Source organism: Macaca mulatta, chromosome 4 (assembly GCF_049350105.2).
Source record: "Macaca mulatta isolate MMU2019108-1 chromosome 4, T2T-MMU8v2.0, whole genome shotgun sequence".
NCBI classification, from domain to species: domain Eukaryota; kingdom Metazoa; phylum Chordata; class Mammalia; order Primates; family Cercopithecidae; genus Macaca; species Macaca mulatta.
In genome coordinates, this window is record NC_133409.1 from 68,065,060 (window position 1) to 68,092,331 (window position 27,272).

The 27,272-nt window shown below is 42.1% G+C and overlaps 1 protein-coding gene across 1 annotated transcript; it reads left to right on the forward strand.

The window, feature by feature from the left end:
* Positions 1-220: 220 nt before the first annotated feature.
* On the forward strand, positions 221-26,466 carry GINM1 (glycosylated integral membrane protein 1). Its single transcript, NM_001193728.2, is given in 8 exon segments — positions 221-440; positions 7,231-7,290; positions 7,454-7,550; positions 13,776-13,927; positions 14,787-14,943; positions 15,558-15,688; positions 17,390-17,553; positions 25,901-26,466. Coding segments are annotated over 8 exon segments (993 nt in total). The 5' UTR covers positions 221-320; the 3' UTR covers positions 26,013-26,466.
* The last annotated feature ends 806 nt before the right edge of the window (positions 26,467-27,272 follow it).

Below are 27,272 nucleotides of genomic sequence, written 5' to 3' on the forward strand. Positions count from 1 at the left end.
AATAATGGCTACGAGAATATTTGCATTGCTCAAGTTGGAGTCCTGTCCAATCCTGAGGGCGGGTCTAATGAGGGGCCGTACCTTCCAAGACTTCACTCCGCCCCTGGACGCCGCGCGGCGCTGCGCGTGCGCAAACGCTTTTCCCCGGCGAGCCGGATCTCGGAGTCTCCCAGTGCCTTCCGTGGCCTCCCTGGAAGGGGACAGCCCGCCCCGCCCCGCCCCGCCCCGCCCCGCCCCGCCCGCCGAAGCTCCGCCCCTCCCGCGGGCCGGCTCCGCCCTCACCTCCCGGCCGCCGCTGCACTCTGCCCCGGTTGTCCAAGATGGAGGGCGCTCCACCGGGGCCGCTCGCCCTCCGGCTGCTGCTGTTCGTGGCGCTACCCGCCGCCGGGTGGCTGACGACGGGCGCCCCCGAGCCGCCGCCGCTGTCCGGAGCCCCACAGGTAGGGCAGGGCGGACCCGGCTGGCCGCTTTACGACTCCGACCCTCCGGGAGGCCCGGGCAGTCCACAATGACGCTTTCCACATCCCACCGGTGGGCAGGGGCGGGGGTCCGGGCCCCCGAAGGAGGTGTGGGGAGAAGCACCCCAGGAAATTGGGGCGGCGTGGGAGGCCGAGGTAAGAGGGAAGGGACCTACTGGGGCTGCGTCGCTGTGAGTGAGCCTGGAGCCACCCCACACTGACTCTCCGGCGGCCCAAGCCGGCGCGCGACCTGACGGGGCTTTGCCGTCGAAGCGCGCGATTGCCGGTGATCGCGGGCCTTCGTAATGGCGCCTTCCCGGGGTAGAGCCGGCGCTTGGGCAGGGAATGTTTGCGTGCTCGGGAAGTGTGGAAGTTGCCCACTTCGCGCGTTTCCAGGCCACCTGTGCCTGCTCGGCCTGCGATCGCGAGGGCCCGCGGTCCCGAGGCTGCGGGGCTCCGCTGGGCTGAGGTGGGCAGAGGCAGAGACCCGGCCCTCGCGCGACGTAGTGTTTTTGTCGGATGTTGGAGGAGAAGTTCTCACGGCGGGGCGCGATCGGCGGCGTCGGCATCCGCTGGGAACTCAGCCCGTCCTCTGGGGGCGGGGCCCAGCAGTCCGGGTTGGCGAGTCCTACAGGTGCTTCTGATGCCGGCTGAGGTGGGAGAATCGAGGCATCCTAACATTGAAACGTGGCTGATGCTCACCATTTCTGCCGTAGAGTCGTGCCTACCTAGGCCAGTATCAGCCTTTTTTTCAGTAGAATGGTAGGGAAAAGTTTGAATATTTTAAAGTGCAAGTTTTCTGAGAATGACAAGAGACTATGTCGGTACACCTTATCTTACTCCTCAAGACTTGAATACGAACACTCTAAATATAAAGGTGAAGGGCACGGTAAATGTCACTTTGACCAACAAGGTGAAACCGCGTCTCTACTAAAAATAGAAAAATTAGCCGGGCGTGGTGGCAGGTGCCTGTAGTCCCAGCTACTCGGGAGGCTGAGACAGGAAAATTGCTTTAACCCAGGAGGCAGAGGTTGCAGTGAGCCAAGATCGTGCCACTACACTCCAGCTTGGGTGACTGAGCGAGACTCCGTCTCAAACAAAAACAAAACAAAGCAAGTTTTAACGTTTTAGAATAATGACATTACCCCATGTGGGTACAAAAATGACGAGCATGTCTCAGTTCTGCAGGGCATTACAAGAAGCCAGACATTGCCTGCCGTAAGAACCACCTATATCTGAAATTATATGTGGATCACAGTTGCATCTGGTTAAACAATAGGAATGTGATGGACAGGCACCAAGGGACCAAATAAAAGTGAAATAGTTCTAAAAAGTTCTGGAAATATGGACATTATTTTCCCATTTTTCAAGTTTTAAAGATTCATAATTGACACCTATGTGTCAAGCGATGTTTAGGTCTATATAATCTGTGAAAAATACATTTTGACTGCAGGCTTAAAATACACTGCATTGTCAGCTGGCTCTTAGTGATTTTATTATTTCAGTTCTCCCTTCTTGGACCTTCATTTCACTTTTGGAAAGTCCAGATCTAAACTCGGAAATTCACATATTAAGCTGGGTGCAGTGGCTTACGCCTGTAATCCCAGCTACTCGGGAAGCCAAAGCCAGAGGATCGCTTGAGACCAAGAGCTGGGTGTTGGCTGATAAGCCTGGTTAACATAGCAAGAGCCTATCTCAACAATAAACAGTTTCACAGATTAAATGAATGCTGAACAATAGAAAGAGAATCCCATTACCTGGACTGTGTTTGTGGGAAACTGAAGTCCCTTGATCTAAGTCTTCTCAACGTCTTATTGTGAAACATTTCCAAATAGGAAAGAATTTCACAGTGGTCCCATATATTGTATAAGTGCTGTCCAGTAGAACTTTCTGCCTTGATGGTTATGTCTTTTCTCACCTTGTGAGTAGCCACTGGACTGCTGTGGCCACTGAGCACTTGCAATGTGGCCAGTGCCAGTTAGGAACTGCTTTTAAATTTTTATTTAATTTTAACCAATTTAAATGTAAATAGTCACAAGTGATTAGTGTGTACCATATTGAACAGTGCAGAACCAGACTACCCTTAACATTACTAGCTTTATCACATCTGTCCATCCTCATATCTAGCCTGATATAAATTAAACTGGTTGAAGTCAGGAAAATTCTGCCTTCTTCCAATGACTCAGATTTATTGGATTATAAGCATTTTTCGGTTTTTATGTATGCAGTTGTCAGAAGTTGAGGTTATACAAGATTGCCTTTTTTTTTTTCCGAAACAGAATCTCACTCTGTCTCGCCCAGGCTGGAGTGCAGTGGCGTAATCTCGGCTCACTGCAGCCTCTGCCTCCCAGGTTCAAGCGATTCTCGTATCTCAGCCTCCTGAGTAGTTGGTACCACCGGCATGTGCCACCACACCTGGCTAATTTTTGTATTTTTATTTTTATTTTTTATTTTTGAGACAGAGTCTCAGTCTGTCTCCCAGGCTGGAGTGCAATGGCGTCATCTGGGCCCACTGCAAGCTCTGCCTCCTGGGTTCAGGTTCAAGTGATTCTCCTGCCTCAGCCTCCCGAGTAGCTGGGATTACAGGCTCCCGCCACTATGCCCAGCTAATTTTTTTATATTTTTAGTAGAGATGGGGTTTCACTATGTTGGCCAGGTTGGTCTTGAACTCCTGACCTCAAGTGATCCGCCCACCTTGGCCTTCCAAAGTGCTGGGATTACAGGTGTGAGCCACTGTGCCCAGTCACTTTTTTTTTTTTTTTTTTTTTTTTGAGATGAAGTCTTGCTCTGTCCCCCAGGCTGCAGTGCAGTGGTGCGATATTGGCTCACTGCATCCTCTGCCTCCCGGGTTCCAGTGATTCTTCTGCCTCAGCCTCCCAGATAGCTGGGATTACAGGCACGTGCCACCATGCCTGGCTAATATTTGTATTTTTAGTAGAGATGGAGTTTCACCATGTTTGCTAGGCTGGTCTCAAACTCCTGACCTCAGGTGATCCACCTGCCTCAGCCTCCCAAACTGCTAGGATTACAGGCATGAGCCACCATGCCTGACCAAAAAATAAAAGTCTTTATAGTAAATTCTTCTAATATTAAAATAACTTGGTCACCAAAGAGAGGCATTCAGAGGACACTTACTTTCTTGTATGCATAACTATATATTTCACTCAGACATATTTTAAAACACCTGTCTATTACCTTTATTCTTAGGAACCCACTTGTGTCCCCAATGGGCATCCTATGAGTAAAGGAATTAGAAGAATTGAAGATGGTTAGGGAGAAACTTTTCAGTGTCCCCAAGTATCGGGGGAACCAGCCCCTGATATTTCAACGTAGGTTCTTTTCTATTTTCCCTAAGTGTCGGCTGGTCTGAGGAATAAAGGGAAAGAGTACAAAAGGAGAAATTTTAAACCTGGGTGTCTGGGGGAGACATCACATGTCAGCAGGTTCTGTGATGCCCCCCAAGCCGCAAACCCAGCAAGTTTTTATTATGGATTTCAAAAGGGAGGGAGTGTACGAATAGGGTGTGGGTCACAGAGACTACATGCTTCACAAGGCAATAAAATATCACAAGGCAAATGGGGGCAGAGCAAGATCACAGGACCTGGGCGAAATTAAAATTGCTATTGAAGTTTCATGTCCCACTGGGCACTCACTATCATTGATAACATCTTATCAGGAGACAGGATTTGAGGGCAGACAACCAGTCTGACTAAAATTTACTAGGCAGATATTTCCTCATCCTAATAGGCCTGGGGGCACTACGGGAGACCCGGGCTTATTTTGTCCCTTATCTACAAATGTATAAGACAGACATTCCCAGAGCGGTCATTTTAGAGACCTCCCCCAGGAATGCATTCTCTTTCTCAGGGCTGTTCCTTGCTGAGAAAAAGAATTAAACAATATTTTTCCTATTTGCTTTTGTAAGAAGAGAAACATGACTCCGTTCCACCTGGCTTCCAGGCAGTCAGACCTAATGGTTATCTCCCTTGTTCCCTGAACATTGCTGTTATCCTGTTCTTTTTTCAAGGTGCCCAGATTTCATATTGTTTAAACACACATGCTTTATGAACAATTTGTGCAGTTAACGCAATCATCACAGGGTCCTGAGGTGACATACATCCTCAGCTTACGAAGATGACAGGATTAAGAGATTAAAGACAGGCATAGGAAATCACAAGAATATTGATTGGGGAAGTGATAAATGTCCATGAAATTTTCACAATTTATGCTCAGAGATTGTAGTAAAGACAGGCGTAAGAAATTATAGAAGTATTAATTTGGGGAACTAATAAATGTCCATGAAATCTTCACAATTTATGTTCTTCTGTCATGGCTTCAGCAGGTCCCTCCGTTCGGGGTCCATGACTTCGTGCAACACCCAAGCACTTTCTAAGTATATGCAACCCTGGCTCACAAGCCTGAACTTCCAGTTCAATCAGAAGTTCTCAAGAACAATAAATATGACCTGGCTCTGAACTCCTGGTCAGGAGGCAGTAAGGAGCGTGCTTCCCTTTTGCAGTGAAATCATTCAGAAATATCAGAAAAGAATTTCGTTGAACTTGGTTCTCTGGAAAATATAGTGTGCTTGTGTCTGTTAATTGTCTTTTTCAAACTCTGTAATTTTACTAGGTAGGTGAGATATATATATATATATAATATATATATATATAAAGTTTTATATATATATATATATATATATATATAAAGTTCAGTAAGTTGCTAACAATGTTGTGTATGTTCACTGCTAAACGGCCGAAGCTATAAAATGGTTTCCTAGAACAACATTGGAGGCTTACTTCTGGGCTGTTAGAAGAATAGTAGTTTATAATTAATACATTCTCTAGTTTGCAGAGGAGATCCATGTGACTTGAATTTGGACATAAAACAATATAGCTGTCAATCTGATGGCTCATTTTAGATGCACTATTGATTCTAACCCTCTAGATCAAGGTGGTCCAGGAGAAAGCCGGCTAGTTCTGAGGAATTGCTAGTTGGAAAGCTTCCTAGGCTTCTAGTTGGGAAGTGAACCAAAGTCACTCTAAATGTATGATGTGGGTCTTGTGTGGTATGAATCCTGTTCCACAAGTTATTCCTGGAATGAGCTCAACCTCATGAAATTTCACCAGTCTTATTCTCTCATTTATTGGAAATTATATATAAAGTATTGAGGATACTCAGGGCCAGCAGATGTACTTGTATATTCTTTTTGATGTTTATGAACAGTTTTCCTATTTTCTAAGTTAATACAACCTCAAAGAAAAAGTATTTGAGAGGAGTATTGTTTTATTCTAGAATAACAATGTCTATTTGTGAATAAACTTAGGAAAAAATTTGATTTACAAATGACAGATTGTAGTTCCTGTGGTCAGTGGTAAATACTTCTTAAAATAGTGCTTGCTTCTCTATATAAAGCATGTCATCTTCAATAGTTGGGTATACTGCTTTTGATCATACCTTGAGAGGCAATAAAATTGGAACACTACAGATACTTGTATAAGAAGCACACTCAAGAAAGGGTCAGTGCAACTTTGGTCAGGTGTGGCTGATGCCCGTCATCCCAGCACTTTGGGAGGCCGAGGTGGGTGAATCACGAGGTCAGGAGTTTGCGACCAGCCTGACCAACATGGTGAAACCCCATCTCTGCTACAAATAAAAAAATTAGCTAGGCGTGGTGATCCCAGATACTGTAATCCCAGATACTCAGAAGGCTGAGGCAGGAGAATCGCTTGAACCCAGGAGGCGGAGATTGCAGTGAGCCGAGATCACTACTGCACTCCAGCCTGGGCAACAGAGCAAGACTCCATCTCAAAAAAAAAAAAAAAGTCAGTGCAATTTTGTTTATAAAAGCAAAAAAGTCAGAAACAACTCAGATGTCCATGGGTAGTAGAGTAAATAAGTAAATTGGTAGTCAGAAATGGACTACTGTGATTATAGCTATGTGCATCAACAGTATCAGCTAAAGTTAGGGAAGAATACATATACTGTTATCCCACTTACATAAAGCTCAGAAACAGATAAAGCTAAGCAACATATTGTTTAGAGAGAGACACACAGGTAGTAAAACTATAAAGAAAAGCAAGAAATGATTCAAATGGAATTGGGTGTAGGATTCCTTCTGGGGGGATACAGGGCAATTATGCAGAGCCTGCCAAGGCAGGGGTAATATTTTATATTTTATCCTTGGTGGTACTTACAGGAGTGCTTATCTTTTAAACTCTACATTTGCATATTATATACTCATGTGATACTTTTCACAAGTAAATAGAAAAAATATATATTATAAAAAATTAGACCTGGCGTGGTGACTTACGTGTGTAATCCCAGCACCTTGGGAGGCCGAGGCGGGCGGATCACGAGATCAGGAGTTCAAGACCATCCTGGCCAACATGGTGAAACCCCATCTCTACTAAAAATACAAAAATTAGCTGGGTGTGGTGGTGCATGCCTGTAATCCCAGCTACTCGGGAGGCTGAGGCAGGAGAATTGCTTGAACCTGGGAGGCGGAGATTGCAGTGAGTTGAGATCGCGGTACTGCACTCCAGCCTGGCGACAAAGTGAGACCCTCTGAAAAAAAAAAAAAATTATAAAAAATATGAATTGTAAATAAGGGTGGAAAAATGGCTATAAAATGGAAAAGATGGTCCTTTAAACTCTCTTAATGCTGTTACAAGTGATTGTACAATAGATATAATTGGAGGGAAAAGAGATAGCCATGTTATTCTCAATCTATGAGATGTAGACCTATCCAATTTACACAATACTTGTTTTACAGGACGGCATCAGAATTAATGTAACTACACTGAAAGATGATGGGGACATATCTAAACAGCAGGTTTGTCTCGTTTTCTGGTTTTAATATATAATTTAGCTAAGTGCTATGCAGCTTATTTGATTTTTTTAACCTGCATATCTAATTTAGTTAATCTTTTTTGACATGAAGAGTTTGCTATTATTTATAAATATTGGAATTAATGTGTATGCTGCTTTATTTTAAGGTTGTTCTTAACATAACCTATGAGAGTGGACAGGTGTATGTAAATGACTTACCTGTAAATAGTGGTGTAACCCGAATAAGCTGTCAGACTTTGATAGGTGAGTACTACTAAATTATTTCCATAATTGCTCTGTTTTTTTGTTTGTTTGTTTTTGTTATTGTTATTGTTTGTTTTTTGAGACAGTCTTGTTCTGTCACCCAGGCTGGAGTGCATTGGTACGATCTCAGCTCACTGCATCCTCCACCTCCTAGGTTCAAATGATTCTCATGCCTCAGCCTCCAGAGTAGCTGGGACTGCAGGCATGTGCCACCATACTCAGCTAATTTTTGTAATTTTAGTAGAGACAGAGTTTTGCCATGTTGGCCAGGCTGGTCTTGAACTCCTACCCTCAAACCATCTACCCTCCTCTGCCTCTCAAAGTGCTGGGATTACAGATGTGAGCCACTGTGCCTGGCCTGTTCTGTTTTTAATAATACTAAATTAGCAAAACAATTTTTGGATGTTATATATTTCCATTTTAAAGTAAAAATAGGCTGGGCGCGGTGGCTCACTCCTGTAATCCCAACAATTTGGGAGGCCGAGGTGGGCAGATCACGAGAGGTCAGGAGTTCGAGACTAAACTGGTCAACATGGTGAAACCCCGTCTCTGCTAAAAATGTGGTGTGTGCGCTTGTAATCCCAGCTACTCGGGAGGCTGAGGCAGGAAAATCATTTGAATCCAGGAGGTGTAGGCTTCAGTGAGCTGAGATCACACCACTGCACTCCAGCCTGAGTGACAGGGCGAGCCTCTGTCACAAAAAAAAATAAAAATAAAGTAAAAATATACATCACTGAAGCAAGAGGATCACTTGATCCCAAGAGTTTGAGACTACAGTGAGCTATCATCATGCCACTGCACTCCAGCATGGGTGACCGAGCAAGACCCCATCTCTAAAACACACACACACACACACACACACACACAATCAGAATGTACAATAACACTAATGTGTTTAAAACTCTATTCTTATTTTATATTGGCTGCTTCTGGCATATTCACTATTTTCCATAAGATCAGCATTGATGAAACTGCATTTCTGGTAAGTTGATCTTGATGTAAGAATGTGCATAGAGGTGGGGCATGGTGGCTCTAGCACTTTGGGAGGCTGAGGCGGGTGAACTGCCTGAGCCCAGAGTTGGAGACCAGCCCGGGCAACATGGTAAAACCTTGTCTCTGCAAAAAATGCAGAAATTAGCTGGGTGTGGTGATGTGTGCCTGTAGTCCCAGCTACTCCTGAGAGGTAGGAGGATCGCCACTGCACTCCAGCCTGGGCAACAGAGTGAGACCCTGGCTGGGGAAAAAAAAAAAAAAAAGTGCATAAAGGTAGTAAATCGGATAGCAAAAGCCAAGAAAATGAATTGTCTGATTATCTAGTTTTCAGTTTACCCTTATCCTTATGTCAGTAGAACATTTTCTTTTTAACCTTTAAAAATTTTGAGTTGCTTAAAGTTAAGCAGATATGTTGCATTGGAATATGCCATATTATTTGGATGAAATAGCAAATACAAAGAATATACATAGGATTTTTTTTTTTTTTTTTTGAGATGGAGTTTTTGTTCTTGTTACCTAGGCTGGAGTGCAGTGGCACGATCTTGGCTCCCTGCAACCTCCTCCTCCTGGGTTCAAGTGATTCTCCTGCCTCAGCCTCCCGAGTAGCTGGGATTACAGGTGCCCGCCATCATGTCTGGCTGATTTTTGTGTTTTTAGTAGAGATAGGGTTTCGCCATGTTGGTCAAGGCTGGTCTCGAACTCCTGACCTCAGGTGATCTGCCCGCCTCGGCCTCCCAAAGTGCTGAGATTATAGGCGTGAGCGACCGCGCCCGGCCCATTTGTTGTTTCTGTCAGTCTGTCTTTTAGTTGGGATTTTAACTTATTTACATTAATAAAATTACTGATACATTTGGATTTAAATCCTCCTTCTTAATTGTTTCCTCTTTGTGCCAACTGTTCTGTGTTTCTTTTTCTTCCCCCTTTGCCTTCATCTAGGTTAATTATTTTTGGTATCATAGTTCCCTTCTGTCTTGGTTTTACATAATTTTACTGTTCTTTTAGTGGTTACCCTTGCTACCAATAAATTAGTACTTTTGGCTGGGCATGGTTGCTCATGCCTGTATTCCCAGCCCTTTGAGAGGCCAGAGCTGGAGGATGACTTCCGCCTGGGAGTTCGAGACCAGCCTGGGCAACATAGGGAAACCTATGAGCCCGGTGTGGTGGCACAGGCTTGTTTTCCTAGCTACTTAGGAGGCTGAGGCGAAAGGATCCCTTGAGTTCAGGAAATAGAGGCTGCAGTGAGCTGTGACTATACTACTGTTGTCCATCCTGGGTGACAAAGTGAGAGCCTGTTTCAAAAAATGAATTTAAAAAATAAAAATAAATAAATTTGTACTTTTATCACTTCCCAAACAATGCAAGAACCTTAGAACACTTAAATTCCATTTATTCCCTTTTTGCCTTTGCGTTATTATTATGTATTTTAACTCTTTGTGTTCTTAAACCCCATGTGACATAATTATTATTGTTTTATGCAGTCCAGTATTCACGTTAATCATGGTTACCTTTTTCATTGCTCTTTATTCCTATCTGTGCTCCCCTCTATATCATTTGGTTGGAATTTCAAGTTCCAAATTTATTTCTTCTATCCCTGTTTCTCTGTACATTCTGCAACTCCTCCCTTACCCTCACACACATGCATTGTGCCCTCGTTGTCATTTTCCTTCGGCCTAAAGAATTCCCTTTAGTATTTCCTTCAGTACAGGTTTGTTAGCAGTGAATGGTCTGAGGTTTCATTTGTCTGAAAACATCTCTTTGCCTTCATTTTAGAAGGCTATTTTTGCTGGCTGTGGAAGCATAGCTTAGCATTTTTGTTTTAACACTTTATTTTCTCCCCTGCTGGGTGAGACTGCCAGCCACTTTGTCAAGCTTTCTTGCCTCCTAGTCATTGCTTTCTACTCAGCTTTTCAACCTCTCTACCTGTTCTGCTTGGGAGTTGGCAAATGCCTTCGGGGGAAGAAGTCACATAGGATATTGTGCTCACCTCAGGGAGCTCTTTTCTTGGCCCTTCAAGTGCTGGCCGTCTTTAGCTTCTGATGCCTCTAGACAGATATAGGTTTTGTGTGTATATGTGGGTGTGTATTTTTTACATCTTCTAGCGGATCTTTGCAAGTGGTTCATTGCAAGAGGGTTGGTGTACTACAAGCTAATCCATGGTAGCTAAGAAAGGAAATGCTAGTACTATTGAAATAATAATTCTTTTGTTGTTGTATTCACTGGAAACAGGACGTGGAATGCAGCCTCTCTCCTCTCTTATGGCCATATTGTAGTCATCCCAGTCAGTGCACTGAGTTTGTTTCTATGATAACTGAAATAAATGCTCATCTTACCCAGTTACAACAGGAATCTTCAAAACATTAGATGCAGCAGCAACAACAAATCTTTAATTCTTTAAAGAAACTTTTTCTTTAGTTGGTGTATTTGTTATTTATTGCTGCATAACAGTTTAACCCAGAAATCAGTGGCCTAAGACAGTATTTATTATTTCATAGTTTCTGTAGGTCGAGAATCTGAGCTTGGCTTAGCGGGGTCCTATGGTTCTCAAAAGGCTGTCAGGGCTCATCTGGGAAAAATCTGCTTCCCAGCTCATTCATGTGGTCATTGGCAGGAGTCAGTTCCTTCTGAACTCTTGAACAGAGGCCTCAGTTCCTCACCAGATATTGGTTGAAGGCCTTCCTCAGTTCGTTGTCACATGAAACTCCCCATAGAGCGTCTCACAACGTGACAAATTAGCTTCATCATTGAGAGGACAAGAGAGACTGCCAGTAAGAAAAAGAGTTCTAGCAAGACAGAAGTCACAGTCTTTAATAATCTAATTGTGGCAGTAACATTCCATCAGTTGTGCTATGCTCTGTATGTTAGAAACAAGTCACTAGGCTCTGTGTAATGGCTCGTGCCTGTAATCCCAGCTATTTGGGAGGCTAAGGCTGTAGGATCACTTGAGGCCAGGAGTTCAAGACCAGCCTAGGCAAGATAGCAAGGTTGTCTCTTTCAAAAGAACAAAAAGAAAAAAAAAAGACTGTCTCATTCATGGATAGATAGAGAGGTAACTAACTGACTAGTCACTAGGTCCAGCCCACTTGAGGAAGGAATTGCAGAAATGTCTGACTCCTAGAGGCAAGAGTCATTGAGAGGCATTTTTGAAAGCTGCCTACCACAGTAAGGAAGTCAGAATATGAAGGGCTTTGTTGTTTTTTATTTAATTTTACTCAGTATTAGAGGTACTGTATGAGGCTCTTCTCACATTGCTATAAAGAAATACCTGAAACTGGGTAATTTATAAAGAAAAGAGGTTTAATTGGCTCATGGTTCTGCAGGCTGTACAGGAAGCATGGCACCAGAATCTGCTCAGCTTCTAAGGAGGCCTCAGGAAGCTTTTACTCATGGTGGAAGGCAAAGGGGGAGCCAGTGTCTCACGTGGCAGAGCAGGAGCAAGAGAGAGCAAGAGTGGCAGGGGGCTGCTGTAACACCAAGCCATGAGGGATCTGCCCCCATGGCCCAAACACCTCCCACCAGGCTCCACCTCCAACATTGGGAATTACATCTCGACATGAGATTTGCGGGGGAACATCCAAACTATATCGGGCACCAAATTTGCAGGCTGAAGAATTGCCACTTGGGTGTATTTATATGACTGCATTTTCTCACCCATTGAGTCTCCTGTACCCTAGTCTTTGGGCTTACGGACATGGTGACACAGCACCTGCTGTTCTACGAGGCAGACCCACGAGTGTAATGGTCCGTTGAAACGTGGGGATGGACCATGAGAGAGGGGGTACCTTTGGCAGTGGTGCCTTTCAAAGGGCATGAAGGATTAGGCAGGCACACTAGAGAGAGGAGCAGTGAGGGGCCACATGAGGAGCCTGAGGACGACCAGTTAGAGGACTGGGAACCTCACAGAAGTGCCACTAAAGGTGCACGAGCAGGAGGCTGTGGACTGAAAACCACGTCACAGTGAGATGAGCCTGGCACTGTTGTCTGAATGGTTTGGAGGGGGGACTAAAGCAGGGGAGAACAGGTAGGTACATCTTGTAATAGTAAGTAGTTAATGAACTAGATATTGAGATATTCCAGACAAAGGAAGTAGCCCTATAGAAGCACAGAATCAGATTAAACAGCTGGGTGTGCATTCAGATTGTACATCTGGGTTCCTGTTTGGCAAATAATCTTCAGATTATTTGAGGGATAGAAACATGCTCCATCTGTGGCGGGTGCATTGGTGTATGTTGCTTTATCTTTTTCGATAGCACTTCTACCTGAATAGAGTAACCATTGGCTCTATAAACCAGTTGCAGGTACTATACCCCATTTCTACTGGAGCAGGAGTAGGGGTTTCCTAGCTAGAGAAGAACATGGACAATAGCTAGTCCTACCCCATTATCCATTACCAGAGAGAAATGACAGACCTCCCCAACCCTCTTTCCCCATACCTGCTTTCTCTAATAGTAATGAGTCACTTATCGGGGAAAGGATTGAGAAAAGAACTCAATGTTCTTACTGCTTGGGCATCTTTTCTCACAGGATTTTGTGGATACATGAATGGATGAATGTATGTGCTTACTGTGTTAAAACATGGGATTGACTGTATCTTCTGGCTGGCTTTATAGTTATGCCTTGTTGGTTCCTCCTTGCCAACCTGTGTAAAAGAATAGGAAAGATGGGCCGGGCACGGTGGTTCATGCCTATAATCCCAGCACTTTGGGAGGCCAAGGTGGGTGAATCACTTGAGGTCAGGAGTTAGCAAGACCAGTCTGGCCAATATGGTGAAACCCCATCTGCTAAAAATACAAAAAATCAGCTGGGCATGGTGGTGCAAGCCTGTAATCCCAGCTACTCGGGAGGCTGAGGCAGGAGAATCCCTTGAACCCAGGAGGCAAAGGTTGCAGTGAGCTGAGATGGCGCCACTGCACTCCAGCCTGGGCGACAGGGCAAGACTCCATCTCAAAAAAAAAAAAAAAAAAAAGGAAAGATGTTGCTAGTGTGGTATTTCATACAAAGTCTAAAGATCAACACATTTTGCCCGTTCAAATGAGTGTAAGCAGTCATAAAGATTTGTCAGATTATCTTTGCTTTTAATAAATCTGAAACGGCATTGAGATCAGGGATGAAGAAAGCCAAAGAAATTGGTTTACAACTGTCTTGTTCCATGTAAATGTCATCAAAATAATCAAACTCAGTAACAAATTTGGTGGTAATTTTTGTTCAAAGTTGTCACTACTTTTTTTTTTATAGTGAAGAATGAAAATCTTGAAAATTTGGAGGAAAAAGAATATTTTGGAATTGTCAGTGTAAGGATTTTAGTTCATGAGTGGCCTATGACATCTGGTTCCAGTTTGCAGCTAATTGTCATTCAAGAAGAGGTAGTAGAGATTGATGGAAAACAAGTAAGATAGTATGTTTATTAATTGGGAATTAAATTATAAAGATTTAGATTTGTGCTAGGTATTATGCATGTGTTCAGTTATTTTGTTTCTGACTTGATAAAAAAGGTGTCTAATGTTGCCTATATCCAATTATTTACAATTTTTGTATATTTATTTTAGCATTTGAAATGTATTTTTTAAATTTCCCATATTCACACATGTTTATATCACTTTAAAATGTATGGACATTATTAATTAGAAAGTAAGGAAAGAGATTCAATTTGGCTCATAGTTCTGCTACCATTTCCTCTATGGTAAATGAAGTCTCTGTGTGTAAATGAAGTAGAATCGAGATTAAGCTTATAGTAGTAAGTGTCGAAGCAGACAGGAATATTATTAAAGTTGCAAGTTAAGTGCCCCAAAGTGGGAGTACGGGGAAGTAAAGAGTAATTGTCGGCTGGGCATGGTGGCTCACGCCTGTAATCCCAGCACTTTGGGAGGCCAAGGCAGGCGAATCACCTGAGGTCGGGAGTTCGAGACCAGCCTGACCAACATGGAGAAACCCCGTCTCTACTAAAAATACAAAGTTAGCCAGGCATGGTGGTGCATGCCTGTAATCCTAGCTACTCGGGAGGCTGAGGCAGGAGAATCGCTTGAACCCAGAAGGCGAAGGTTGCGGTGAGCTGAGATCGCACCATTGCTCTCCAGCCTGGGCACAGCAAGAGCGAAACTCCATCTCAAAAAAAAAAAAAGAAAGAATAATTTATCTGAATAGGACACATGTTTTAGTTATATAGATCTGGGAGGAAAATTTGCTTTTAAATTTTTATGGGGCTGTGCCACTATTTAAAATAAAGAATAATTATATTTTCTTTCACAGGTTCAACAAAAGGATGTCACTGAAATTGATATTTTAGTTAAGAACCGGGGAATACTCAGACATTCAAACTATACCCTCCCTTTGGAAGAAAGCATGCTCTACTCTATTTCTCGAGACAGTGACATTTTATTTACCCTTCCTAACCTCTCCAAAAAAGGTAACTTAAAAGACCATTATTTAAAGTATTAAGGAGATTATTTATTTAGTTGGTAGCTTTATATATACTCTTGAACTTTGTTGTTTTTTACACTATTTGCAAAAGTTGCTATTGATCTTTAATTAATAGTTAATATGTTTGGAAATGAGCTTCTTTAAAAAATGCTTCATAACATGTGTTGCTTCATATGTCCGTTTAAGGATTTTAGGACTCTATTTTGAGCCTTAGTAGAATGTGATCAGTGCTGTTTGCATAGTGACATTTTTCAGTAATTATTCACTCTTACTCTGGGTACTGATCACAAAATATGTAATAAGACTATTGTAAAGGTTCATTCAGATGAAGAACTATTCCTTTTTTCACAGAAACGTAGAACTTCTAAAATTTTGGCTTTCTATGTGACAGAATCATAACTGCTTTAGCTCCTTATACATGTCTTCGTTTATAGCTCTCTTCTGGCATTTAAATCAGTGAACATTCAGATATGTTCATTTTTTCTCCCATGGTAAAATATGTGTTCTTGCTATCCTAAATGCTATTATTGGTTTGGTAATCTTAGGTCTAGTAGGATAAGACATCAGCATTTTGGTAATGTTGCTCTTTCTCCTGGGTAGAAAGTGTTAGTTCACTGCAGACCACCAGCCAGTATCTTATCAGGAATGTGGAAACCACTGTAGATGAAGATGTTTTACCTGGCAAGTTACCTGAAACTCCTCTCAGAGCAGAGCCTCCATCTTCATATAAGGTAAATCAAGTATTTGGTGTTGTATTTATTTGGTGTTATCATAAGCATTCATGGTTATGATGAAGAAAATTGATCTAGCATTTAAAATGGAGTGGAAATTATGAAAATGGAACCATGGAGCATTGCTGATAAGGGACTCATCTTGGTCTTAATGTGATACTTTTAGGTATTCCTATTTTCCTCTTCAAGCTTTGTTTAATAATATTGTAGTCAGATCATGATTATCAAGGTGCTGGATTTCATGTGGTTAGAATGATCAATTCCACAGTTCTTTCTCACATCCAGATTTCTGTGTTTATTCTGCACCTGCTACCTTGCATACACACATGTGCATTGTGCCCTCAGGATCTTGCCCAGTGATTCAGCTCAGGTGGTTGAGAATGTACTTTCTGGAGTCAGCCTGCCCAGGCTTGAAACCTGGTTCTGCCGCAGACTAGTTATGTGACTTGAACAAAAAAAATTTTTTTTCTTTGAGATGGAGTCTCGCTCTGTCACTTAGGCTGGAGTGCAGTGGTGTGATCTCAGCTTAATCTTCCGCCTCCCAGGTTCAAGTGATTCTCCTGCCTCAGCCTCCCAAGTAGCTGGAATTACAGGCGCATGCCACCGTGCCTGGCTGATTTTTGTATTTTTAGTAGAGACAGAGTTTCACCATGTTGGCCAGGCTGATCTCAAACTCCTGACCTCAAGTGATCCACCCACCTTGGCCTCCCAAAGTGCTGGGATTATAGGCATGAGCTGCTGTGCCGTCCTTGAACAAATTCTTAATTTGTTCTTAATCTAACCTCAGTTTCTTTATCTGTACAGTGGGGCACCCACTTAATCTGAATAGTAGTGTAAAGTAGTATCTCATGAAGTTGTTATAAGGATTAAATAAGTTGGGTACTACATCTAAATATGCATTAGCACCTACTAATTTCTCGAATGTTACCTGTGACATTTATACTGCTTACTAGGAATATATTCATGGGTTCAGAGAGTATCCTGATATCTCTGTGTGTATTAAGTAGCCCGTACCCAAAATTCATTTTAAATGAGCAGGGTCTATGGTTGGTCTTCAAGGAGTAGTAGTTCTCACTGAAGGACAGGATTGCATATTTGGGGTCAGTGTGGACTGTAGCACCTTTACCCTGTCTACCTAACCTCCCTTAGCAGGTCAGCCCCAGAGCAGACTGTCTTCATAGCCCATGCCATGAGTGCCCACCTTGGGTTCTTCTCTCACTCTTAAAGTATAGAAACATGTTTTGTACACAGTGAACTTCCCATTTGTTCTAAAAGCTATTAATATGTTTGTCTTTCTCTTCTTTCTCTTGTGCTCTAGGTACTGGAAACAGATAGTTGACTCTGCTCCATTTCATTTATAATGGACTAGCCTAACGAATCTCTTGTCAATTAGCAATTATTTTCTTTTGATTTGTAATTAGAAAACAATATAAATAATTTTACAGGCTATTAACATTTCTGTGCTTGTATTGTTAGAACACATTTTAAAATTATAAGTAACTTTATTGAGGCACATTCTAAAATAAAATGCACCGTTTAAAGTATACAATTAGTTTTGACAAATGTAGTCACCCATGTAACTACCAGCACAATCAAAATATAGAATATTTTCATCATCCCAAAGCTAAAACATTAAAAAATTTAAAGTTTATTCTTAGAGATCGATGCAACTTGCATATCTAATCAAAACTCCTTTTTCAGGTAATGTGTCAGTGGATGGAAAAGTTTAGAAAAGATCTGTGTAGGTTCTGGAGCAGTGTTTTCCCAGTATTCTTTCAGTTTTTGAACATCATGGTGGTTGGAATTACAGGAGCAGCTGTGGTAATAACCATCTTAAAGGTGCTTTTCCCAGTTTCTGAATACAAGTAAGTATTTCTTATTTTTGAAATGTTAGTATTTTTAATGATTAAAAAGTGAGACATATTTGCTGTGTTTTAAAGTAGAAAATATAAAAATTAGAGAGGGTAAGACAAATGGGAGGGAAAATAACACCTACTGTTTTTCTAGCCCATCTTCCAATATTAGCAAAATTGAAACACATTTATTGAATAGCTATTGGAATCAGGACATTCTTAGAGATTCAGATGTGAGTAAGACAAACTCTGCTAAGAACTTAAATATAGTAGTGGAGGAAGGAAGCAAATATGTGTAATGGAAAATGCAAGTGTATGATCAGAGGTGAGCAAAACCAGACGACTTCATGATGTATTTTCAACCCCAGAGTGTCAGTTTAAAATGTAGTTAATTTCAGTAGACAAGCAGGATACTCATTGCAGCATTGTTTGTAATAGAAAATAAAAGCAAAAGAGGCTGGGCATGGTGGCTCATGCCTGTAATCCCAGCACTTTGGGAGTCCGAGGCAGGTGGATCATGAGGTCAAGAGATCGAGACCATCCTGGCCAACATGGTGAAACCCCATCTCTACTGAAAGAAAAAAAAAAAAAAAGGCCGGGTGTGGTGGCTGACGCCTGTACTCCCAGCACTTTGGGAGGCTGAGATGGGTGGATCACGAGGTCAGGAGATCCAGACCATCCTGGCTAACATGGTGAAACCCTGTCTCTACTAAAAATACAAAAAATTAGCCGGGCGTGGTGGTGGGCGCCTGTAGTCCCAGCTACTCGGGAGGCTGAGGCAGGACAATGGTGTGAACCCGGGAGGCGGAGCTTGCAGTGAGCCGAGATGGCGCCACTGCACTCCAGCCTGGGAGACAGCGAGACTCTGTCTCAAAAAAAAAAAAAAAAATTAGCCCGGACCTGGTGGCTCATGCCTGTAATCCTGGCACTTCGGGAGGCTGGGGCGGGTGGATCACAAGGTCAGGAGTTTGAGACCAGCCTGGCCAATATGGTGAAACCCTGTCTCTACTAAAAATATAAAAATTAGCTGTAGTGGTGGGCGCCTGTAGTCCCAGTTACTCAGGAGGCTGAGGCAGGAGAATGGCTTTAACCCGGGAGGCGGAGGTTGCAGTGAGCTGAGATTGCGCCACTGCACTCCAGCCTAGGCGACAGAGTGAGACTTCATCTAAAAAAAAAAAAAAATTAGCTGGGTGTGTGGCACCCACCTGTAGTCCCAGCTACTCAGGAGGCTGAGGCAGGAGAATCGCTTGAACCCGGGAGGAGGAGGTTGCGGTGAGCCGAGATTGCGCCATAGCACTCCAGCCTGGGAAACGAGCGAAACTCCCTCTCAAAAAAAAAAAAAAAAAAAAAAAAGTAAAAGCAAAATAAAACCCTTTTAACTGTTTGTCAATGAGGGCTAATGAGATTTTCTCTGGCTGAATAAGTCCAAAATCTATTATGTGGGGGGAAATATGGCAAAGCGGTATGAACACATTTAGGTAAAACAAAAGTATTATGTGTATATAAATGCATAGAAAATTTCTGGAATGAGATAATGTTATCTTTAATGAGTGGGAATGAGAGCAGAGGTGGAGAGACTGACTTTGACTTCCTTTTGTATATTTTTTAGTCAAAAATTATTTTATAATAAAATTTAAAATGAATTTTTGTTAGTATTTTCCCAAGTCAGTCATTTTATTTATTTAATTAATTTGTTTATTTATTGAGTTGGCGTGTCGGTCCATCACCCAGGCTGGAGTGCAATGACGCAATCTTGGCTCACTGCAACCTCCGCCTCCTGGGTTCAAGCAATTCTGCTGTCTTGGCCTCCCGAGTAGCTGAGGTTACAGGCATGCACCACCTTGCTTGGCTAATTTTTGTATTTTTAGTAGAGATGGGGTTTCACCATGTTGGCCCAGGTGGTCTTGAACTCCCGACCTCAGGTGATCCACCCGCCTCGGCCTCCCAAAGCGCTGGGATTACAGCTGTGAGCCACCCCGCCTGGCCCATTAGTCATTTTAATTATCTTAACAGAAACAAATCTCAATGCAGATGACCACAGTTCTTGGCTTAGCTACATTGCATTATACTTTTATGTAACAGGATTTTTGGAAAAGAAGACCTAATTTGAATATTTACTTTTCCACTTGCTTCTTATGAGGTCTTTGAAGCTCCGACTTCTTCAGGTGTAATGATGAACTAATGCCTCACTTGAAGGATTGTTGAAAGTCAAAGTCATGAAGCAAGCAAAGCACCTGCAGAGTAAAGAAATATTAGTTGCCCCTCCCACCTCTTAGTTTATATTTCCACTGAAGAACTGGCATTCCCATTCCTTTCTGATACAGAAGTATCCTTATCCAAAATGCTTAGAACCAAAAGTGTTTCAGATTTCAGATTTTTTTGGATTTTTGAATATTTGTGTTATACTTACTGGTTGAGCATCCTCAATCTAAAATCCAAAATGGTCTTGGGAGCATTTCCTTTGCATATATGGAAATATATATATATACACACTTGTATATATTTTATATAAATATATATACGTGTGTGTGGGTGTGTGTATATATATGTAGAGAGAGAGAGAGAGAGAGAGAGATGGGATCTTGCTATGTTGGCCAGTTTGGTCTTGAACTCTTGGCCTCATGCCGTCCTCCCTCCTTGGCCTCCCAAAGTGCTAGGATTACAGGTGTGAACCACTGTGCCTGGCCAAGCATTTTTCTTTAAGTATCATGTTGGCACTCAAAAAAGTTTTGGATTTTGGAGCATTTTGGATTTTGGATTAGGGATGCTTGACCTGTAATAAAAATTCTATAATTTAAGATTTTTTTTTCCCCTTTGGCTGCCAGGAAGTTCCAAACTTTTTTTGAACTTTCTTATGTATACCTGCATAGAAAATGGTGTTGTAATGTTTTTCTTTTGCCATTGTTTTGTTATGGGTTTCTCTGCAGGTACAGATGCAATATAAAATGAAAAACCAAATTTGCAGTTGTACTGCAGATGCTTCCTGGTAGAAAAGGATGTAATAGAGAACTATAGAGAGCAGTGAACTGAAAATATCCCTTCTCTGTTCTTCAGTTCTTATTCTTCTACCTAGAGGTAGCCATTGTCAACTGTTTGAGTTGACATCTTTAATCCGAATTCTATGTACTAGTGTAAATGTATACTAGATAGTAATAATTGTTTATCAACTCAGATTGTTAATTGTTCTGCATTGCATTTTTCACTTCATACAGAGGTTTCCCAAACTGTCTTGGTTTACAGTATCCTTAGTGTGCCAGTAATTTTTTTTAATGCCCCTATATGTAGGCCAAAAGACAAATTTAAAGATTTTTAAATTTTGTCCTTTTTTTTTTTTTTTTTTTTGAGACAGAGTCTCGCTCTGTTGCCCAGGCTGGAGTGCAGTGGCACAATCTCAGTTCACTGCAAGCTCTGCCTCCTGGGTTTATGCCATTCTTCTGCCTCAGCCTCCTGAGTAGCTGGGACTACAGGCGCCCGCCACCATGACCAGCTAATTTTTTGTATTTTTGGTAGAGACAAGGTTTCACCTTGTTAGCCAGGATGGTCTCAATCTCCTGACCTCGTAATCCATCTGCCTTAGCCTCCCAAAATGCTGGGATTACAGGCATGAGCCACAGCACCTGGCAATTTCGTTCTTAAATTACTAATTTAAGAAGTACTAGTGGGATGTGAATGCCTATAGAGCACTACACAATACCTCATACCTTGGCATCAGTGGGAAATTGACATCCTCATTTCTTTTTTAGTGTTAGTTTTGTACAGTATTTGCTTTTTATCATAGTAACCACCTGTGTTATCCATTTTGTGTTGCTTATAAAGTAATACCTGGGCTGGTTACTTTATATAGAAAAGAGATTTATATATTTAGCTCATGGTTCTACAAGAACCATGTAGGCTGTACAAGAAGCATGGTGCTGCCATCAGCTGGGCTTCTGGTGAGGTCCTCAGGCTGCTTCCACTCAGCAGCAGCGCAAGGCAAAGGGGAGCGGCATGTGCAGAGATCACATGTCAAGAAAGGAAGCAAGAGGAACAGCAGGGAGGTGTCAGGCTCTTTTTAACAGCCAGCTCTCCAGGTAATGAACAATGAGAACTCATTCCCCTCCCCTCTAGAGAGGGCATTAATCTGTTCATGAGGGATCTGTCACCATGACCCAAACACTTCCTATTAGTCCACACCTCCAACATAGGGGATTAAATTTTAACATGAGGTTTGGAGGGGAAAAACTTTCCAAATCTAGCACCACCAAAACCCAGCTTTGGAAAGATTGACTTCACTGAATATTTTGCAGTCTAATGTTAAAACCATGAAGTAACCTCAAACTAGTATTACACATGAAGTCTCTTGAAAATTTATAATATTCTGTGGTGCCGCCGTGAGTGTGCTCACCAACCCAGGGACCTCAGTGCAGTTTGGGAATCATAGACCTAAGACCTTATCTTATCACTACATATATTCTTTTTTGTCCCCTTAGTTATTTTAATTCCATTTTATTTTGTATTACTTATTTTTGAGACAAGGTCTCACCTTGACACCCAGGCTGGAGTGCAGTGGCTCAGTCATAGCTCACTGCAGCCTCAATCTCCCAAGACTCAAGTGATCCTCTCACCTCAGCCTCCTGAATAGGTAGGACTAAGGTGTGTGTCACCATGCCCAGCTAATTTTTTAAATTTATATTTTGTAGAGCCAAGTTTTCCCAGGCTGGTCTCAAACTCCTGGGGTCAAGCAATCCTTCCACCTTGGCTTCCCAAAGTTCTGGGATTACAGGCATCACCCACCGTGCCCAGCCCTTAATGTTATTTTTAACTGACATGTCATAATTATGTATAGCTTACCTATTCTTTTTATGGCTGCATAGTTCTAAAGGAGATAGGAAAAATACTTTGGTTTTTTCCTACTCTGACACTCTGGAGTACTTCACATTGGGCACCAATACGTGTGTGGGGATTTTTCCCCACCGATAACCAATTCTCCAGTGGACACCAGTGGGGTGTCCTGGAATTCTTTCAGTTCTGATACTTTCCACCTGGACATAGCTTCAGATTCCCACGGGCTAAGGGCTTAGTTCTACAAGACTGTCCCCCTTCAGATGCCAGTTGTAAGCCCCAGATTCTGACCAGCTGGGTTAAAGAGGTTCCCATGACCTCCTCTTTGGGTTTGCTTAATTTGCTTGGGACGTCTTTGGGGCGGCTCACAGATCTCAGGGAAACACTTCCACTTACTGGTTTATTACAAAGGAAACATGAACAGGCAGATGGAAGAAGTGCATAGGGCAGGATATGGGAAGGGAGAGAGGGGTTCAGAACTTCCCTGCCCTCCCTAGGTGCACCTCTATCCAGGCCCCATACCTCTGTGTGTTCAGCTATCCAGAAGCTCTCCAAACCTAGTCCTTTTGGGGTTTTTTTTGCAGGTTTCATCACACAGGCATGATTGATTGTATCATTGGTCACTGGTGATCAACTCAACCTTCAGTACCCCATTCCCTTCCTCAAGGTTGGGGGATGGGACTGATCTCATGGTTGATACCCCTGGCAACCAGCTCCCCTGTTGAGGCTATCCAGGATCTCCGCCCCCCTCCGCCATCAGTCATCATTAGCATCCAAAAGACATTTACCACTTTGGAGATTTAAGGGCTTTAGGAGCTATTCCAGGAAGCCAGAGGAACCTACAAGTCACAATATCACAGGTGTTCCACAGTATAGATATACCTTGACAAAACCATTCCTCTAACTTTACATAATTTCCAATTTCATGTTAATCCCAGTAATGTTCTAGTATATTCTTGCACATATATTTCTTTACACATGTGTATTTATGTACAATAGATTCCTAAAAGCAAAATTACTGGGTCACAAGTAATTGTATTAACTCCTTACAACCTGATGATAATCTTTTTTGGTTTTGCTACTAAAAATATAATTCATCTTAATTTGCATTTTCATCTTACTAGCATCTTTGCTAGTTTAGGTCTGGGTGGGTTCAACATCTTTGTGATAATTGGTTATATATGATTCTCTCATGACTTGCTTACTTCGAGCCTTTGGCCGTTTTTCAATTGTGTTGCATTTTGTAACTATTATTATATAAGAGCTCTTTGTCTGTTATACATATATAATGCACATTGCAGATTCTTTTTACTGATCCCAGCCTATCATTTGTGTTTTGCTCATTTATGGTATCTCATATCATACAAAAGCTTTAAATTCGAAGTCTAAGCAATTCATGTTATTTATGGCATCTAGGGTTTTTATTTTGCCTACTAAGTAGGCCAGACTTTCCTATCTTAAAATTATGGGGCTTTTTTTGTTTGTTTTTTGTTTTTTAAAGACAGGGTTTTGTTCTGTTGCCAAGGCTGGAGTACAGTGGCAGTGTTATCAAGGTCCGCTGCAGCCTTGACCTCCTGGGTTCAAGCGATCCTCCTGCCTCAGCCACCCAAGTAGCTGGGACTACAGGCACTTGCCACCATGCCTGGCTAACTGTTGTTGTTGTTGAGACAGAGTCTTGCTCTGTTGCCCAGGCTGGAGTGCAATGGTGTGATCTTGGCTTGCTGCAACCTCCACCTCCTGGTTTCAAGCAATTCTCTTGCCTCAGCCTCCTGAATAGCTTGAGATTACAGATGCCCGCCACCATGCCTGGCCAATTTTTGTATTTTTAGTAGAGATGGGTTTCACTATGTTGGCCAGGCTGGTCTCGAACTCCTGACCTCAAGTGGTCCACCTGCCTTGCCTCCCAAAGTGCTGGGATTGCACATGTGAGCCCAGCCATTTTTTTTAAAAACTATTTTGTGTAGAGACAGGGTCTCACTATGTTGCTCAGGCTGCACTCCTTGGGCCCAAGCAGTAGGCCCACTCCAAAGGTGCTGGTATTACTAAGGGCATGAACCACTGTGCCCAGCCATTATATTTTCTTAAAATTAATTAATTAATTTATTTCTATTTTTTGAGACAGAGTCTCACTCTGTTGCCCAGGCTAGAGTGCAGTAGCGCAATCTCTGCTTACTGCAGCCTCCACTTCCCGGGTTCAAGCGATTCTCCTGCCTCAGCCTCCCAAGTAGCTGGGATTACAGGTGTGCACCACCACGGCCAGCCAATTTATGTATTTTTAGTAGAGACAGGGTTTCACCATGTTGGCCAGGCTGGCCTCGAACTCCTGGACTCAAGTGATCTGCCCGCCTTGGCCTCCCAAAGTGTTGGGATTACAGGCGTGAGCTACTGCGCCCGGCCAAAATTTATTTTTTAGTATTACTTTTCTGTATACTTTTAAAGCTAGAGTTCTCATTTTATTTCCCAAACAGAGGCCATTTTTCCATTAGTAATTTCTCATTGACTTAGAATGTTACCTTATTATAAACTAAATTTCCATATATGTTAGTCTTTTTCTGGACTCTTTTCTGTCCCAATGATCTATTTGTCTATTCCTGTGCCAGTAGCACACTTTTACTCTCATGTTTTGTTTTTGTTTTTGAGACAGGGGCTAACTTTGTCACCCAGGCTGCAGTGCAGTGGCACGATCTCGGCTCACTGCAGCCTCCACCTCCCGGGTTCAAGTGATCCTCCCACCTCAGCCTCCTGAATAGCTGGGACTGCAGGTGTGCACCACCACGCCCGGCTAATTTTTTCTGTTTTTAGTAGATGGGGTTTTGCCATGTTGCCCAGGCTGATCTCGAACTCCTGGGCTCAAGTGATCTGCCCTCCTCAGCCTCCCACAGTGCTAGGATTATAGGTATGAGTCCCTACATCTGACCTACTATCATGTTTTAATAAAGAGAGCTAGTTAAGGCAACTTTGTCTTCTCCCCATTGTTCTTTTAAAAAAAATCTTATGGCTATTCTTGCAGTTACTCCCCTGTGAACTTTAGAATCTGTTTGGTTCTATAAACAACTAACCTCTGTTGGTGTTCTTATTAGAATAACACCAAATTTACAATATAGGGTCCTAGATTCAATCCAAAGACGTACTCTCCGGTCAGAGATTTTAAGTAACAAAAAGAGCAACACAATCTAAAGACCTAAGGTTGTGTTCTAGTGGTGAGTGTTGTTTAGAAAGGGGCTTAGGCTTAGGCTTTTTGCTCAGCCTGGGTGTATCTAGGAACCTAAATCTGTTTTGGAGATATATACTTACCCTGTTCTTCCCTAAAATAGGAAATAATGAACTTCCTCGATGCCTTTCTATTCTCTCAGCCAGTTTGGTTGAAGTGACTTTGGGCTCAGAGTTTGTACAACCACTATGAATTTTTAAATAGAATGCAGCAAAAGAACCTAACCTTAGGTATATATTATAACCTTGAAGTAGCCTTTTCTCACTATCAAACTACAGGCAGAGGAAACATTTAATTTTGATAGTAATTAATCACTTTCTATTTCAGAGGAATTCTTCAGTTGGATAAAGTGGATGTCATACCTGTGACAGCTATCAACTTATATCCAGATGGTCCTGAGAAAACAGCTGAAAACCCTGAAGATAAAACATGTATTTAAAACGCTGTTTCATATCATGGACTCCAAAGTAGCTTATTGCCTCCAAATTTGCCACTTGAATATAATTTTCTTTAAATCGTTAAGAATCAGTTTATACACTAGAGAAACTGCTAAACTCTAAGACTGCCTGAAAACTGACCTTTACAGTGCCAAGTTAAACTTTACCTTATTCTCGGCTGGGCGCGGTGGCTCACGCCTGTAATCCCAGGACTTTGGGAGGCCAAGGCGGGTGGATCATGAGGTCAGATCAAGACCATCCTGCTAACATGGTGAAACCGTCTCTACTAAAAAAAATACAAAAATTAGCCAGGTGTGGCTGTGCACACCTGTAATCCCAGCTACTCGGGAGGCTGAGGCAGGAGAATTGCTTGAACCCAGGAGGCAGAGGCTGCAGTGAGCCAAGATCACGCCATTGCACTCCAGCCTGGGCGACAGAGCAAGACTCCATCTCAAAAAAAAAAAAAAAAAAAAAGTTGACCTTATTCTCTAAAAGGGCTGGCTATTCATATGATGAATTGTTAAGGAAAACTTAAAGTGGAAGAGAAGACATGTGAAGAGACTTTGAAATTATCAAAAGAAAACAAAAAGACCAGACAAAATCTCATGTGCCAATAACTTTTCAAGGTGCCTTTGTTAAGGGAATTATATCCACTTAATTACTATAATATATAAGACTTTATGAAAAGCACTTTATAAAATTCTAATTTAAAAGCTCAAGAACTTAACACTTATTTTTTTATTTAGTAGTGTGCCTTTATATGAAGTGTGTGACTCACTATAAAATCACTAAAGTGTATCATGATTTGATTGTATCCTGTACCAAGACTACTTACCTTGAATGCGCCAAGATTTAAAAGTAGTATGACACGTTCTCACTCCAAAATAAACTTTTTTTTTTTTTTTGAGGAAAAAAGTATAGCCGTTTTGGTTACACCGATATAAAACCTTTGCCCAGGTAAGAATGACCGAGATGCAGGAGTAGGTATACTTTCATTTACACTGGCTGAAAGCATGGCTCAAATTGAATGAGTCCAATGATACCATGAGTTAGATTGTGCCCTTGGTCTTGTGGTTCTAGATACAGTGCTGTTTACCCTAAAAGTGTTTTATTACCTTTTTAAACCATCACTCATATTGACATACTAATATTTTATAATGTGAATGAGTACATATAACTCATCTCTCACTATGTGATAGTTTCTATTGTTTTATTAAAAAATATTTTTATTGCAACCCATCATTTTGAAAACATTATCCAAG